We start from the raw sequence: 17509 nt of genomic DNA, 5'->3' as shown, positions 1-17509 counted from the left end.
AGCCAATGAATATGAAAGAGGCCTCCCTGAGCTTCCTCTTTTACTCTCAAGATTGTGTGTGTGTTTAAAAAACTACCCTCCTGTTTTACCTCATTATTTGTCCATTGCTGCTTGGCTTTCTCTTTAGGATTTTATATAACACTGATGCCCCTGTTTGGTGTGTTTGAACCATTGTCTGTGTGATGTGTGACTATGTGAACATCGAAATGTTTAATTGGGACTTAGTGCAAGGTATAGCAGTGTTGTGCTGGTTATTTTTATCCTTTCTCCAGCACTTTCTTCCCTATTTGGCCCTCCTAGCTCCCACTTCTTATCCCAAGACTTTGGTCTGGCATTGCTGCCTATTAATTCTGCCCCAGGAAGTTCCATAGCAAGAACTGAAGACTGATACCTGGAAACAAGAAACCCTTGGCTTGTTGTGAGCTTGAGCACAGCGGACATCCAGATGCTGGACTGCAGCTGTTGCCAGCCGCCTGCACCTCTCAGGCCCTATTTGAGACATCATCCTTTCTTTTCAACCGTGGGATTCCTTTTCAAGGGCCAGAGTGTTCCCACTCAAGTTTCCAGTCTGGAAAAGCAACAGCTCTGGTTTCTAGAAAAATTCAGAACAGGGGCTGGGGTTGTGGCTCAGTGTTAGAGCGCTCGCCTAGCATGCATGAGGCACTGGGTTTGATCCTCAGCACCACATAAAAATAAAATAATGTGTCCACCTAAAACTAAAAAAATACATAAATAAATAAATATCAAAAAGATAAAAGAAAAATTCAGAACATTCCCTTCTCTTTTCTTCTCTCTGGAGGCAAAGAGGGAATTTTTTAAAAGTCGGATGGAAAAGAAGACAATTTATCCTAACACTCAGAATAACAGTGATGGGATAACAGGGTAGACCAGCAAGATGAGTGAAGAGATGGATTAGCTAAGTTGCTAATTAGAGCTACTGATTTCTGATTCTTCCCCGCTCCCTTTTTTTTTGATCAGGTGGAGATGTTACAGCGAAAAATATCTGGTTGGCAGAAAGTGTTCTGGATATCCTGACGGAGCAGAGGTAGAGTCCATCATGAAGGGTTGGGCAAGGACCAGATATGACCAGAAGGCATATGAGTATGGGAAGTGGAGAAGAGAGGACTGTGTGACCCTAAAACACCTTAGGTTAGAGAGGAGGAAGCCAACATCAAGTGGGGAAGGCGACCATATTGATGGCAAGTAAAGGAATTAATGCTGTAGTGTGGCCCAAGGGATAAAGGAGTGGGAAAGAAGGGCCTGTTTTCTGAGCCCAGGAAAAACCAGTTTCATCTGATAAGGGTTTATTTTTGATCCAGACCTCCTTGGAATGTTTATCTTTGGAGGGGAGGTAGGAGAAGAATGAGCTCAACAGAGTGAGACCAGCCAGCCACCCAGGCTTGGCAGGTACCTCTTCTCCCTTCCAAACTTGTCAAACATACACTGTTTTTGAAGTGATTTGGATGGCAGCAGGGGTAGGGAGGTAATAGAGATCCTGATCCCGCCATAGAGGGCTTGGAGCCTCCAGTGGTAGAGAGAGGCATATAGGGCTTTCTGGCTGATTTTTTTTCCCTTCCTCATCAAACTGAAGGACCAGAAATTTTATGAGGACTATTCCATTTCTGAATTTGTTTGGGAATGAGGTCTTCCTCCTTGGTCCTGTGGCCCCAGTCTTCATTTTGCTTATTTTTTGAGTCTCTCTGGATAAGAACACCATAGTAGTAAGATTCTTGAGAGTGCTGATAGTGTTCAGATTGTCCACATTTTCAAAGAATGGACCTCCTCCCACGATTCACACTTATAAAAGCCATGACCCTGTGCTGCCTACTCTCCAGCCTGAGAGACACGCAGGCCAGCTGTGCAGTGCCACCTAGTGCCCTGGCACAGATGTGCAGCTGCACTGAATCTGGCAACATGACACCAGCACCGGCAAGATCTTAACAGTTTCTTACCAGGTTTCTGCTTCTCTTAGGTATCATATTTCTTTCTTTTTTGGGGGATTACCAGGAATTGAACTCTGGGGCATGCTACCCCTGAGCCACATCTCCAGCCCTATTTTGTATTTTATTTAGAGACAGGGTCTCACTGAGTTGCTTAGCACCTTGTCATTGCTGAGGCTGGCTTTGAACTCACAATCCTCCTGTCTCAGCTTCTGGTGCTGCTGGGATTACAGGTGTGCGCCACTGCACCCAGCAAATATCAGTATTTATTTAATGTCCTGGATTAGAAGGCCTCACTTGCATCCCTCTTTCTCTTTCATATGCCATTCTACAATTCAGATATGTTTGTCATTCCTGTTAATAATGTTCTTGAAAGGTGATTTTTCTCATTTTATTTCTGGTTCCAGATGTATCCTGTCCCCTTGCCTTAAAGCTGAATTTCCCATATAGGTGTCAAATAACAGCTTGGTAACTTTCCCTACTCTCCAGAATCTCACATTTTTTGGTAAAAGTTAGTACTTCAAAGTTTAAACTATCTTCTTCCATACCCTTCCAAATGTTTTCAGGCTGTAGGGGTAAAAGGTAACTGGGAGCAGGGCTCATGTCCTTGGCTAGTGTTTTCTTTCTTCCTTTCTTTCTTTTTTCTTGAAAGGAAAATGCCAGATTCTTTTAATTAGGTGACTTGAGCACATTTCCGGAATCAGGATGTTGCCTGGTTGGATTAATTAAACTCACTGTCGTCTTCCTCCAGTTGGCCTTCCAGAAGGGATGCCAAAGCCATTACAAACTCTTTGCTTGGCGGATACTACTCCACAGGAGTAGCACAAGAAACAGCATTGGGGATTTTAGGAATCTTCCCACTGTGTTTTTCTCTCTACCCCTTTTAAAGCAGCAGGGAACAAGTAATTCTTTCATTACCCTGTTTTCCCCAGGGAAATTCTAAAACTCCTGGGAAAATGAGCTTTGCCATCCAGAATCAGGTTCTTTTTTCAGATTATGATTTAGAGCAGGTGACTCATTGTCTGAGGGTGGGGTCAGCAGCTAGCGAGTCAGGGAAAGGTTTGTGGTGTGGTAAACTGTTAGTGACAAGTGTGACAGAAGGGGCTAGCATGGTGTGTTCTGAGAACTCCTGGTCCGGAAAAGGGTCTTGGAAATCCCCAGAGATCCTGGCACCACACTTAAGAACTATTGACTGAACAGAACTTTCCCCACAGATGAACTGGGAGAAACGGTTCATCTCTGACCCTAGTACCTCACACATTGCTGGGCACATGATAGGCACTCAGTAAATGTCTGAATAGGTGAGTCAATGTACAAAGTTATTTTATTGGAGCTACATAAGTGGTTACGTGGTAAGAAAAGATTTTTTTCCTTTTGGCACCTATTTTTATTGGTTGCCAAATAGAGAAAATTAGGAAGTTGTCCTTTTAGCTAGTTGATAGTTTTGAGATAACAGCCTAAGCAAGCAAGCAAAAAAACAAAAGACAAAAAGAACCTCCTCCCAGTGTGTGAGCATCAAACATTATTGAGGCGCTGGAGCCGAGTTTAAGCGGGTGATTGGGAGTGTGCGTAGGTCTGCGACAGAGTACAGGTGCAGTGTCTTTCCCTCCTGCAGGGAGTGGGTACTGAAGAGCAGCATCCTCATTGCCATGGCTGTTTACACATATCTCCGACTCATCGTTGACCACCATGGGACTGCCCAGCTCCAGGCCCTGCGACAGAAGGAGGTGGACTTCTGCATCTCGCTGCTTCGGGAACGGGTGAGGAAGTAGGATAAGATCAGTATGGGGAAATGAGACCCAGGATGGGATGCCCCTATAGGTTTCATGCACCAGGACTGGAGATGCCTTTTCAGATGTGGAAGTGGTTTAAAATCTAGCATTTTTCATTGTCCTTAGATAAGAGTAGAATCTAAGGAGGGAGAATCAGTGTGGAATAACCCTTGTTCCTAGAAATGCTAGCATCCTGGGGATTTTCCTGGTCACTGTCAAGGACACTGTTGTACAACAGACACAAGCTGTTCTTCTGTATACCCACTTAAGTTGTTCTGTCATCCTACCACCTACCCAAGTAATCGCCGTGGTCTTGTGGGATTATGAATTGTCTGTTATCAGATCTCCCAAGAGAGAGATCCTAGAATTATGTTATATATAATGGCTGTTGACTACATTTGGTAATTTATTAATGTCAGATTTTAAAGTTCCTTAATTACGTTAGCCACATGTTGCTAATAGTATTGTTTAGAATGCATAAATGTAGATCATTTCCATTACCACAAAAGGTTCTGTTGTACAAGAATTTTGGGGTAGGGTGTCTGGGGCTCCACTTGCCTGTCCAATAGTTTTGGAATCTTAGTCTCTTGGAACTAAATCAGAACGGTTCTGGGTGGAGAAGGGAATAGATTAGTGTGAAAGTCAGCAGGGCTTCAGCACTTCCCAGTAACTTTTCTTCCTTGGGTATCAGTCCCTAGCTTCCAGCTCTTTTCCCTAAACAGCTAGGAACCAATCCCTTGGTTCTAGAAGAAATCACATAGTCCCTTCAACCTTCTTTCCTTCCCTCCCTGGAACATGCTGTTCTTTTGTCCTCTCTCCAGACGGTAAACAGTCCATGTTTTTATTCTCTTTCCTGTCCCCACTTCCTTCATCTCCTCACATCAAGTTCATGGAATGTTTGATGATTGGCCGGGACCTTGTAAGACTACTTCAGAATGTTGCTAGGATACCAGAATTTGAACTGCTTTGGAAAGATATTATCCATAACCCTCAGGCCTTGAGTCCTCAATTTACAGGTAAGTAAGCCCTTGGGCATCTTGTCCTTGAGAGATGGCAAGTGAGCCTATATGTCCTATACTCAGAGGGCAGAGGTTGGTGGGTAGGACTGCCTTTGGCAGGGCAAGCTTTGCCAAGTACAGCTAGATATTGGAACAGCAGAAGTACTGAACAATTCATGTGGTTCCTAGACAGTCCCTGCTTGGCAGACTCCAGCTGTCATTACTCCTAAGAAAATAGTGAGAACTATGATCTTCTTCCTCTCCTGGAAGCTCCTTGGCTCAGGAGGTGAGCTGATGACCAGTCTTTGACTTCAGTGAGTCTGGCAGGGAGTCAGAGGTCAACTCCATGAGACTGAGTCAGCAGAGGAGCTAGAATTAGTCCTGTAAGACATGGCCCCTCCCTGGAAGCAGTCTGGCCTCTTAATTCTAAGGATCCAACTTGGCCAAAATCATCTTTAGGGAATAGAGTCTCTGGGTTCCTTCCCCTGACATGGTCCTTTTAATTTCCCTTTCCCAGAGCCTTGGTATGATCTGAACAATAACTCTACAGCTTTGCTCCCTGGCACACTTGTAATGCACATTCATACATATGCACGCACACCTACAGAGCACTCTTCTAGAATCTGAGAAGTGAGGAAAGTGGGGAAAGTGCTGGTGCTACCTGATAATGCACTATTCTTACATCAAACATGTCAGGTTACTTTGAGTGTCACCTCTATGTTAGGCATATGTATGTAATTTAACCCTTAGTACAGCTCTAGATTATGGGTATTTTATTTCCCTTACAGATGAAGAAACTGAGGTTCAAAAAAAGAAATTGAGCTGGACATGGTAGCACACAACTATAATCCCAATGACTCAGAAGGCTGAAGTAGGAGTATTGAAAGTTGGAGGCCAGCCTGGGCAACCGAACAAGACCCTGTCTCAAAAATAAAAGGGCTTGGGCTGGGGATATAGCTCAGTTGGTACAGTGCTTATCTCAGTTGGCCAGTGCATGCACAAGGCCCTGGGTTCAATCCCCAGCACCACAAAAAATAAAAATGATATATAGATAGATAGATAGGCAGGCAGGCGATGTGACTCAGTGGTAGAGCACCCTTAGGTTCTCTACTCCAGTATCACCCCCTAAAAAAGAAAAGAAAAGAAACTGAGGTTCAAACAGGTTAATTTGCTCAAGTGTAAGTGACAGACAGGATTTGGATCAGGTTATCCTGACTCCAGAACTTATGGTTATGCTGCCACATCACATTGATGCAAGGATCAGGAGCAGGAAGACAGGCTAGAGTTTCCCATATTTTTCTCTTAATTTTCCCACCTGTTGCCAACTGCAGTAATAGGGGTAGGGGACTCTGTAAAACCAGCAGAGGAAGGGAATTAATGTAACAGGAATGTACTTGGTTGGACAAAACGCACAGATGCTAGTTAGAATCCCCATTTGTATTGATGCTTGGAATTGCCTCATGAACAAGACCACTCACTGGCCATCAGTACCTGGCCCAGTTTCCCCATCTGTCTGCCATTCCGTGGTTCTCAGGTTTCTTTCTTTTTTCTTCCCTAAAACACTTGGCTCAGGTATCCTACAGCTTCTTCAGTCAAGAACATCCCGAAAATTCCTAGCATGTCGTCTAACCCCAGATATGGAAACTAAGCTCCTCTTCATGACATCCCGGGTGAGCTCTCCTATTGCAACAGGAAGAGGAATTGCAGGTGCTAGTTAGGCTTCTTGCTTCTGTCTGCAGATCGGTTACTACTGAGTACTGATCCATAGAGTGGTAGCTAAGTGGTACCCCTTATCCACATGGCTTCTGGCTTCTTACCTTTGTTAATTCTGTGCCTGTACACTGTGCTCAGTGCTAAGAATTAGGGATATAGGGTTGAATAAGAGAGATGCAGTTCTAGCTCTGTGAAGCTTTCAGTCTATCTAAAGTAGCCATTATGCAAAGAATTATATGCAAATATTATTTACAAGTGTGAACTGTGCTATTAAAGGGTAGAGTGAGAATGTTTATTCTGTCCATGGTTCTTCCAGGGAAACTGTGAGCTTTCAAGGTAGATATGACCTTTTGGTGTCCAAATATGGCTGAACGGTGGTAAAATTGCTTGAGGAACATGTTATAGATGGAATCTGATCAAATAATCTGTTTTTAGAAGACTTCTAAGACAGTCTGGAAATAAAGAACCACTGCCCTAGCCAACTTTTGGATCCCCATGTTATCTAGGAGAACTGTCCAGACCTTTGGTGTCCTTTGTGATAGCCACCAGCCATATTTTGTAATTTAAATATAAGTTAGTTAAAATTTAGTATCTTGGTTGCAGTAGCTGCATCTGAACTGCTCATGGCTACCATCATTGCAGGAAGTTTTGTTGTGAAGTGTGGTCTGAATGTAACTTTTTGTTTACCTTTCTGCCATTTGGATTTCTTCTGACAGGGGAATAGAGGAGGAAAACAGATCCTTCTTTTTTGCTATTTATAACCATTTGGGTCTGTTTAGAAGTTTTAGAGTCTGTGCCTTGGATAATGGTCCTGTTAGGTTGCTGGATGGCAGAAAGCACTCAGTGCTTAATAATGAACAGGTTTAGTTCTTGCTTTCAAGGAACATTCCTTGTTGTTCAGTAGGCTCCAGAAAATAAGAAAAGATTATACTTAGGACCAAATCTTCAGTGACCAGTGTTGGAGCAAGGAGCCAAAAATAGACCACAGTTGTAGGGGGTAAATGTGGCATCAGGTCAGGGCTGAGAATGAATGCACCCATGACATGCAAGGCAGCCTAGAGAGACTTAGAGCACTTTTTAAAATCATGAAATAACCCCGAAAGGAAAAGACACTCAAGAGACAGTGTGAGCTCATGAGTAAGTTGTAGGAAGAAATGAAGGTCTAGGTCAAACATGGAGTTTAACAGTGCTCATAGATTCCACCCTGCTTTGCAAGTTTCTTTTTCTAACTTTCCCCTCCTCAGGTGCGGTTTGGTCAACAAAAGAGATACCAAGACTGGTTCCAGCGCCAGTATTTGTCAACCCCAGACAGTCAGTCTCTGCGCTGTGACCTCATTCGCTACATCTGTGGGGTAGTCCACCCTTCTAATGAAGTGCTGAGTTCTGACATCTTGCCTCGATGGGCCATCATTGGTTGGCTCCTGACAACATGCACGGTAGGGGACTGGGCCACAGGGTAGAGGATGTTGGATAGTGAAGGATGCCTTCTGTATTTCCATGCTTTTTGCTGACTCTCCAGGGCCATTTGATCCATAAGGACCCTTCTTTCACTGTTGTCTTTCAAATGTTTCAGGCTCTTATTCCATTACCTTTGTGTCTCAAGAAATTTTGTTAGACTCATTATTTCTCATCTGGGTTGGGGATTCAATAGGTCCATCTCTTTATTACTAACCCCCAAAAGCCTAGATTTCTGAAGCGTTCTTGCCTTTTTCCTTTGAGCTTCTGGATACCACAAAGTTAGGGCTTGCATTCTTTAGACCCTCACCTCCGTACTTCTGGCATCAGCTTCGGATAAAGGAGCCATTTCCTTCCCAGCATTTTCCTTCCTGTGTTGAGGTGGAAAACCATCCATTCTCTGATATCTTCTGACAGGGTTTCTTTCCCCTTTCTTCTCTGATTAGATCCTTAGAATGTACTGATTCAAATATGACAAGAGACTATTCCTAGAGGGCCTTTTCTTCAGAAATGTGGGCGGGGGAGCCCACCAAGGGCAGCCCAGGGGCCATCTGAGTATTGCCTTGACTCAGAAGTAATGAGTGAACTCCTAAGTCAAGTGTTCTCCCTTAGGGGAGGAGAGGTATATCCTCCTGGGTGTGTGAGGATCCCAGCCAGCCCCATCCCCTTGGTTGGTAAGACCACAGGGTTCTCATGCTCACATGTAACACACATGCAGATCGTGGGGCTCCACCATGTTTCACTGGGAACTGAATTTCACAGGTGCAGCAACAAAGTAAGCCCTGGAATCTGCCCTGGGCTTCAGAAGGAGGGGAGACCATTGATGAAACTAGCCCTTTATTTTTGTCCTTCTCTTTTCCAGTCCAATGTTGCTGCCTCTAATGCCAAGCTGGCTTTGTTTTACGACTGGCTGTTCTTTAGTCCAGACAAGGATAGCATTATGAACATAGGTATGTGGCCCAGACCAGGCAGCACCACCTTCCCCTTCCTCAGGCCCCACTGCCTCGTCCTGGTGACGGCAGTCATAAATCTGAGGGCAGCACGGAGTGGGAGCAGTTTATCTGGGAGCAGTTCCATTGTTCCTTATCAGTTCTTCCCTGACAGAAAATTGCTTTGGTGAGGCTAAGCAATCACCACCCTCTCCCTTCTCCCCATAGCCTCATCCCTGGGCTCTGGGTGGGAAGGGCCTGGGCAGAGGAAAAGATGTGCCATATCCTCTTTTCCTTTCCTCCTACCTCCATTCTTCAAGCTGTATGCTGAAGACAAGAAGGAAGAATGAGGGCTAAGAACAGTTGGGGGACTGGTTGCTCTCAGAGCTGCCGGATAGGAATGAGCACTCCCCAGAGTCTTTTAGTATATGTTGACATCCCATTTTGTGGATGTGGAAACAGAAAGTCTGATGTGGGGGGGAACCCTTTAATTCCACATTCTCTAGAGCCAGCCATCCTGGTAATGCATCATTCTATGAAGCCCCATCCAGCCATCACTGCCACACTCCTGGACTTCATGTGCCGTGTAAGTGCCAGAGCCCCCTCTCCTCCCAGTTCCTGGATGCAGAGTTACACCTATATCCATAGTCTTCCACTGATGGAGTCTTTCCTGGCCCCCTTGTCTGGAGCAGAAATAGTCAACTCAGTGAATGCTTCCCTTCGTATTACCACTGCTCCAGTTGGATCATCCCTCTTTCCATGATTTTCTCAATTGTAGGATGACAACTCAAGGTAGAATCTAGTCTCCTTGAGAAGCAACTGGGTCCAGTAAGTGTCCCAACTGCCTAGCCTGAAATAGTCAGATATGCTCCATTCCTCTACACACATACCATTCCCCAGTGTTCCCTGACCACAACCAAAGCAGTTTCTTAGATCTAGTTCAGCAGAACACTCTATTCAAAGTCCTGTGCCATTCTTCCCTCCTCTTCTTTCCTTCCAGATCATTCCCAACTTCTATCCACCTTTGGAAGGCCATGTGCGGCAGGGTGTCTTTTCTTCCCTCAACCACATTGTGGAGAAACGGGTCTTGGCGTAAGGAGTTTATATGTAGGGAGGTGGAGGTATGGGGTTCTCCCATTTTTACTTAGGTCCAGCCCCCTCTGGGTCGGGCACATCCAGATATTGCCATAACGCTGCTGACCCTTTCCCCTGGCAGGTATAACAAGTACTGGATTCCTCTCCCCCACCCCCAAACTATGGGGCATATGTCCTGTTGAGTCTCAAAGGAATTTCTCTCCTGCCATTATATTACAAAGGGCTTCAAATGCCTTCCTTTCCCCTGTTACCCCTTGGAAGGATCTTAGGATGTCCCAATCTTCTAAGTCTCACTCTTTATCTCCATGTTGAGTTAGAAATGAGGAACTCTGATGTTGACCTTCATTTATGTTTCCCATTAGACACTTGGCTCCCCTGTTTGACAACCCTAAATTGGATAAAGAGCTGCGGGCCATGCTGAGAGAGAAATTTCCTGAATTCTGCAGCTCACCCTCCCCACCTGTGGAAGGTATGGTGGTAGTCCTGCTGTCACCTGTGTTAGAAGAAGGATGAAGCCATCCAAGGTGTAGACTAGAGCCCTGTTTGTGATGTTGGCCCTGGGGAGTTCTCCTCTTAACACTGTCTCAGTGTTCTCTTTTTATTATTGCTGTGTTGTCTCCCTTGGTTCTCTCTCCCTCCATCAAATCTTATTTGATTTTTCCCTCATCTTTCTTGGTCTCTTAACCCTTTTTTTCTCTCTAGTAAGTAGAGGCTCTCATGGAATGTTTGTTGTCTCACTGTACCCATCCCTTCTCTCTTCCCATCCCTCCACCCTTGCCCCTGATGAGAGGTTGTCACAGTAGGTCCCAGTCTGCCATTTCCCTGCCAGCCATCCCTCACATACTTTTTGTCTTGGGATCAGGGCTTAAGCCAAGCACTACTTCCCAACTTGGTTTTAAATTAAAGAGCACAAGAGATTGTCTCCACTCATCCTGAGCTAAGGATAGAAAATTCATGTCCTGTGTTGTTCCTGTTCCTGGCATCATCTCCCTACAGGTCATAGAAGGTTGTAAGGACAAGAGATTTGTCCTTGTAGGTTCAGTGTTCCATTTAGCACATAAACTCTGTATTCTCCCACTTACACTCCAGCCTCCCCTTCCCAGAAGCTTGGGACATACTGGAGGCCATCAGATACCTTTCTCTCTTTACTCCCAAGTCAAAATTGAAGAGCCAGTTTCCATGGAGATGGATAACCATCTGTCAGATAAGGACGAGAGTTGCTACGACAATGCTGAGGCAGCCTTCAGTGATGACGAGGAGGATCTCAACAGCAAAGGTGAGGATGGCACAGGAGGTGGCTCAGGATTGTGACAGCCCTGGGAGGGCCATCTCCCAGGAGCAGCCTGTCTGCAGTCTTTCTGTCCTATCATCTTTGCCCGCCTGAGTCCATCTTGTTAACAGCATTACTGAATGAGACTCAGGGTGCAAGCCCTGCATTTAACTTACGAGGTAAAATAAGTGGTTCCTGCCCACTTGTAGGTAAGAGCTAGGAACATGTATACAATCATGTATTTGCACAGCATTGAGTAAATAGTCCCCAAGGACTGTGGGGAAGGAACAGATGATTTAAGGGGACTGTCTGTGTTGCTGGCATTTGAGCAAATTGACTTCTAAATCTCTCCCTTCAGGAAAGAAGAGAGAGTTTCGTTTCCACCCCATCAAGGAGACAGTTGTGGAGGAGCCAGTTGATATCACCCCTTACCTCGACCAGTTGGATGAGTCCCTAAGGGACAAAGTACTCCAGCTACAGAAGGGGAGGTAGGTATAGACCCTTCTCCCCACTTTGTCCCCACCTTGTGGGGGGATGTCCAGTCCATGCTTTCTCCTTGTGCCTAGTAGGTGTGGCAGAATGATGTGGCTTGGAGAGCAATGTGATGGGGTATATGGGAAGGTAGCTGAAGCTTCATGAGTGATGTCTTCCACAGCTTATGTCGGGGAGTATGAGTACAGGCAGGGAGTGGATTGACCTGTACTCTAACACCTTGGTTCCTACTCCCTAGGTTCTGAGGATAATAGCCTCAGAGAACACAAGTAGGATGGATGGGGATTTCCCTATTCTTTGGGCCTCTGCCCAGAAAACAACAAATTCTGCCCTAATTCTGCCTCCCTCACCCAAGCTAGGATTTTACATAGAGCTCCTTTGTTTTGTCTCTGTTCGTGTGAGTGCTCATGTATAGTGTTCTCTGTGTCCTGCCTTCTGCTATCATTTATGTCCTTGGGATTTCCTCTCACTTCTGTACTGCAGTGATACGGAGGCCCAGTGTGAGGTCATGCAGGAAATTGTGGACCAGGTCCTGGAGGTGAGGAGGAACCTACGCCCTTAGGGAGGAAGGAGCCCAGCCTGTCCAAGTTAGAGCTCCCCATGCAGATGTCTCCCTGAGGATGTGACTCCCTCCTTCCTCTCCCCTAGAAGAGTCCCTCTCAGGGGGGCTGGAGAATTGCTGATCCTGTAGGTGGAAGCAAATAAGCTCAGAGGCTCTAGGGCAGTGGGACAGTGGGCATAGTGAGGTTTGGACCTAGGTCATGATATCCTTTCCTTCCCTTATCCACCACCCAGGAAGACTTCGACTCAGAACAGCTGTCTGTCCTTGCTTCCTGTCTACAAGAGCTCTTCAAGGCCCACTTCCGTGGAGAGGTGCTGCCTGAGGAGGTCACAGAGGAGTAAGGCTCATCTTCCCTGATGCCCTTGGCCTCAGGAGCCAGAAATATGTTCTTACAACCCAAGCCCAAGAGGCACCATGCTGTAGACTTGAGAAGAAGAATCTGTTCACTTGGTGTTCTGATTCCTGAATGTGCACTGATTGAAATGAGGGCTTATTTTGCCTGCTGGACCCTGTGTGTACGGGAGTGGTAGACTAGTATCCCTGTCCTGTCCTTCCAGCCCTGCTGCTGGGCCAGTAGCCCCAACCTTTATTTCTTCTCAAGTAGAATTGGATCCTAGATTCCCCCTGAAGAGAGGAATCTCTCTTTCTGTGATAATGATAGCCTCAGATTGTGATTTCTAGGCTGGGAACCTGTTTTCTCTGCTACCAAGCTTCTGGAACCACAGGAAGTTTGCCTTTTGGGTAGGATAGGAGCAGGCTGGTGTCTGGCCTCTGTGTGGTCCCTCTATGATCTGCCTGCAGATGCCCCTCCTCTTCTGTGGATTTTCATGTGTAACCCTTCTTTTGTAGGTCCCTGGAGGAATCTGTAGGGAAGCCTCTCTACCTAATATTTAGGTAAGCACCCAGTGGTAAGAGGAACTGCTCTCCCCTCCATTCTCCCTGTAGCACACATTTGTCCCTGTCCTGGGTCACACGGCTCCGTTTCCAGAGAGGAGGAGGTTTGTGGTGGGCAGAGCCTCCCTGGGTAATGCCTCTCCTCTTCCCCTACCTCCAGGAACCTGTGCCAGATGCAGGAAGACAATAGCAGCTTCTCTCTGCTTCTGGACCTTCTGTCTGAGCTCTATCAGAAGCAGCCCAAGATTGGCTACCACCTGCTCTACTACCTGAGGGCCAGGTGGGTGTCGGGAAGCCACTGGAGAGCCAGCCTTTCTCCCCTGCACATCGATTCCCTTACCCTTGGCTCTCTTCACCAGCACCTTCCATGTGTTTTGGTGCTAGGGATGAAACCCAGGGCCTTGTGCATGCTAAGTGTCTGTTTTTTTAAATACAGCTTTATTGAGGCATACATTTTTATACCATAAAATTTACTCTTTTTAAAAAAAAAAAAAAACTTTTTTTTTGGTTGTAGTTGACATAATACCTTTATTTTATTTATTTATTTTTATGTGGGGCTGAGGGTCAAACTCAGGGCCTCGCACATGCTAGGCGAGTGCAAGTGCTCTACCGCTGAGCCACAACCCCAGCCCCCAAAATTCACTCTTTTGAAGTGTACCATTCAGTGTTTTTTAGTGTATTCACAAAGTTATACAAATATCACTGCTGTGTAACTTAAAACACTTCATCACTCTTAGGGAAACCTCCTTATTCTCTCTCTCTCTCTTTTTAAGATGGGTTCTTTGTTGCCTAGGCTAAGCTCATACTCTTGGGTTAAAGAGATGCTCCTGCCTCAGCCTCCTAGGGAACTAGGACTGTACGCATATACTGCCATACTTAGTCTTTCTCGATTTAAACCCTGTTATTTGTCTTTTTATTGCTGCCCTTTTTTCTCTTTCTTGTTTTTGGTACTGGGCATTGAACAGGCTCCACACATGCCAGGTAGGCACTCTACCACTGAGCTACATCCACAACCCTTTTTACTTTGAGGCTGGGTCTCTTTAAATTGTCCATCCTGACCCAAACTTGGCGATCCTTCTGCCTCTTCCTCCTGAGTAGCTGGGATTATAGGCACATAATATTCTAATAGTATGGATACAGGTTGTCTTATTTTTTTGGTGCTGGGGATTGAACCCAGGACCTCACGTGTGCTGAGCTCATGTTCTAGCACTAAGTTTCACCTGCCACCTTCCAAGCCTGTCTTTTCACTTTATATAATTTTTATATATATTTATATGTGTGTGTGTATATATATATATATATATTTACTTATTTATTTTAGTTGTAGATGATCATAATACCTTCATTTTATTTATTTATCTCTATGTGGTGTTGAGGATCAAACCCAGTGCCTCACATGTGCTAATAAATAAGCAAGTGCTGTACCACTGAGTTACAACCCTCGCCCCTCTCTTCGCTTCTTTGGTGATAACCCTTTAAAACACCAAAGTGGCAGGGTGCAGTGACACACTCTTAATCCCAGAAGCTCAGGAGGCTAAGGCAGGAGGATTTCAAGTTCAAAGACAGCCTCAGCAACTTAGTGAGGCCCTAAATAACTTAGTGAGACTGTGTGTCAACATTAAAAAAACAGAGTGGGGAGAGCTAGAGATGTGGCTCAGTGGTTAAGTACCCCTGGGTTTAATCCCCAGTAGCAAAAACAAACAAAAACACAAAAGTATTAAGTTTTTGTGAAGTCAAATCTGTTTTTCCTTTTGTCACTTGTTTTTGGTATTATGAAGACATGCCCCTGTTTTCTTCTAAGTGATGTATGGTTTTTGTTCTTATAGTTAAGCCTATTAGCCATTTGAGTGAAGTTTTGTGTATGGTATGAGTTGGTACTGTCCTCATGGATAGAACCCAGAAGGAAGAGAGCTGTCTCTAACCTGACCCTAGTCCTCCCTCTCCTGTCACTCTGGCAGTGAGTAGCTTCATTGATCTCAGAGCCCTATGTGGGTACTGGGAAGGGATGGGGAAGCAAGAGTGTCTCCTGATTCTTAGGTTGCCAAGCCCTTGGGAAAGGCAGGAAGGAATAAATAAATAAAAGGGGACAAATGAGCACAGGGCATGTAGGAGAAGAAGGCATTCCAGGGTAGGAACAGACTGCTTCAGAACATCTCAAATTCTGGTGCTGTGGGCCGGCTACTGACTTAGACCCAATTGGTTTTGCAGCAAAGCTGCCGCTGGGAAGATGAACTTGTATGAGTCATTTGCCCAGGCCACCCAGCTGGGTGACCTGCACACCTGCCTAATGATGGACATGAAGGCCTGCCAGGAGGACGATGTGCGGCTGCTATGCCACCTCACACCCTCCATCTACACAGAGGTCAGTGTGTCCATCCTTATCCATGGTCACGGGTAGTACACGGGGCTCACAAGTGACCACCTACCTTGGTGTGCACTCTGAACATCACATACAACCCCTTCTGACCTCAGTGGCCACTGCTTCTCACAGTTTAATTCTCTTCATTCCAGGGCTTTTTGTTAAAAGTTGAATAGTTTTTGAGGCTCCGAGAATTCTTGTCCTTTGGTTTAACTGTGGTTTAAGTTGGGGTGTGGACCCATATACTTGGCTTCCCGGTTTCAGCCCCATCATCTGGACCTAGAACAGGTCCCCCAGTCAGATTCATATTGGTATGTCCCAAGCTCTCACCCTGTGATGGCTCACTCTTGGATGCTCTCTAATGGTTCCTGAAGACCAGAGCTCCTGAAGCTTTCATTTCCCCCAGTTCATTCACGTCTTCTCTCAGAATTGGGATGGAGAAGGAGATATCAACTCTTGTTCCTCTTAGTAGAAGTTCCTAGGAAGAGGGAAATGAGGACTCCGGGTGTGGTCTAACCGGAGGAACTAGGATCTCAGCCATGCACTAGGGGCAGGGGGGTGGGGTATCACACCCCCTTTTTGTCCTTCCCTCCCTAGACTGGACTCTCCCTCCCCCACCCACCCCTCACAAGCCCCTAGAAACACTCACTCTGTACCTTCTCTTTGTCTTGAGATGCTGATGAATTGGATTTCTTTGCTGCCAGGAGTATAAATATTTTTCTATTGCCACTCCCACCCAGAGCCAGCTGGCATGTCTGGTTAGCTCTGGCTTTTCCCATTTCTCTCCTTATACACACCCCTTGTGGTGTGCATTCACAGATAACAAACGTGGCATCTTGAAGGGTTATGTTCCCAGCTTCATAGCTGTTGGATTTTGTAGAGATTTATGTTAGGATCCATGTCTAGCCAGCTTAGCCAGACCTTGAGCTTGTGGTAAGGGAGGTCTATGAGCTGTAAAGGGAAAGCCATGGGGCCCACCCTGGACGACTCCTCTAGTTTCCCTCTTCTTTTATCTAGTTTCCAGATGAAACCTTGAGGAGTGGGGAGCTGCTGAACATGATCGTGGCTGTTATTGACTCTGCACAGGTGAACATGGAACTTTGGCATCTGCAGAATGGCCTAGAAGGCAGGACTGAGGAAATCAGGGCCTCTGCTTTCTGTTCAGGCATGCAGACAGGAGCCCATGCTCCACAACACACTGCCTCCTGGCTGCAGTTGGACGTACTTTAGGCCATGGAGGATGGGGAGGAAAAGTGCAGATCAAAGGCCAGTTCTGCTGGGGTTGCTGTTTGTTTGTTTGGGGTGGGTGGGTACCAGGGATTTAACTCAGGGGCACTCGACCACTGAGCCACATCCCCAGCCCTCTTTTGTATTTTATTTAGAAACAAGGTCTTGCTAAGTTGCTTAGCACCTCTTTTTTGCTGAGGTTGGCTTTGAATTCTTTTTTTTTTTTTTTTTAAGTAGAGAAGAGAGAAAGGAAGGAACACATTTTTCTTAGACATTTTTTTTAGAGAGAGAGAGAGGAGAGAGGGAATTTTAATATTTATTTTTCATTTTTTGGCGGACACAACATCGTTGTTTGTATGTGGTGCTGAGGATCGAACCCGGGCCGCACGCATGCCAGGCGAGTGCGCTACTGCTTGAGCCACATCCCCAGCCCTGGCTTTGAATTCTTGATCCTCCTATCTCAGCCTCCCGAGCCACTGGGATTACACGCATGTGTCGCTGTGTCCAGCTCATTTATTTGTTTTTATTTATTTATTTTGCAGTACTAATGATTGAACCTAGAGGTGCTCTACTGCTGAGTGACAACCTTTTTTTTTTTTTTTTTTTTTTTTTTTAATTTTAAGACAGAATCTTACTAAATTGCCATAGGCCTCAAATTTTTGATCCTCTCCTAAATTGCTGGGATTATGGGCATGCACCACCACACTTGGTGAGGGGTTTTTTTGTTTTTGTTTTTTTCTCAACTGGCCTTCCCCTTGGCTCAGAATGAAAATCATCATATCATTTCTACTTGACTTTTCCAC

The 17509-nt window shown here is 45.6% G+C and overlaps 1 protein-coding gene across 1 annotated transcript in view; it reads left to right on the top strand.

Moving 5' to 3' along the window:
- Positions 1-17509, top strand: part of Ints3 (integrator complex subunit 3) — a 42068-nt gene that overhangs the window by 19904 nt on the left and 4655 nt on the right. The window contains exons 6-22 of the mRNA XM_005331268.5: positions 979-1045; positions 3556-3700; positions 4599-4728; positions 6283-6380; positions 7668-7859; positions 8741-8828; positions 9314-9393; positions 9808-9899; positions 10265-10371; positions 11059-11178; positions 11531-11660; positions 12148-12202; positions 12460-12563; positions 13076-13120; positions 13281-13400; positions 15329-15482; positions 16497-16565. Coding sequence (XP_005331325.1) covers positions 979-1045; positions 3556-3700; positions 4599-4728; positions 6283-6380; positions 7668-7859; positions 8741-8828; positions 9314-9393; positions 9808-9899; positions 10265-10371; positions 11059-11178; positions 11531-11660; positions 12148-12202; positions 12460-12563; positions 13076-13120; positions 13281-13400; positions 15329-15482; positions 16497-16565 — 1796 coding nt within the window. The remainder of the gene's footprint in view (positions 1-978; positions 1046-3555; positions 3701-4598; positions 4729-6282; positions 6381-7667; positions 7860-8740; positions 8829-9313; positions 9394-9807; positions 9900-10264; positions 10372-11058; positions 11179-11530; positions 11661-12147; positions 12203-12459; positions 12564-13075; positions 13121-13280; positions 13401-15328; positions 15483-16496; positions 16566-17509) is intronic.

Source organism: Ictidomys tridecemlineatus, chromosome 11 (genome assembly GCF_052094955.1).
Source record: "Ictidomys tridecemlineatus isolate mIctTri1 chromosome 11, mIctTri1.hap1, whole genome shotgun sequence".
In the NCBI taxonomy this organism is placed as follows: Eukaryota; Metazoa; Chordata; class Mammalia; order Rodentia; family Sciuridae; genus Ictidomys; species Ictidomys tridecemlineatus.
This window is presented reverse-complemented; position numbering and strand designations above follow the sequence as displayed.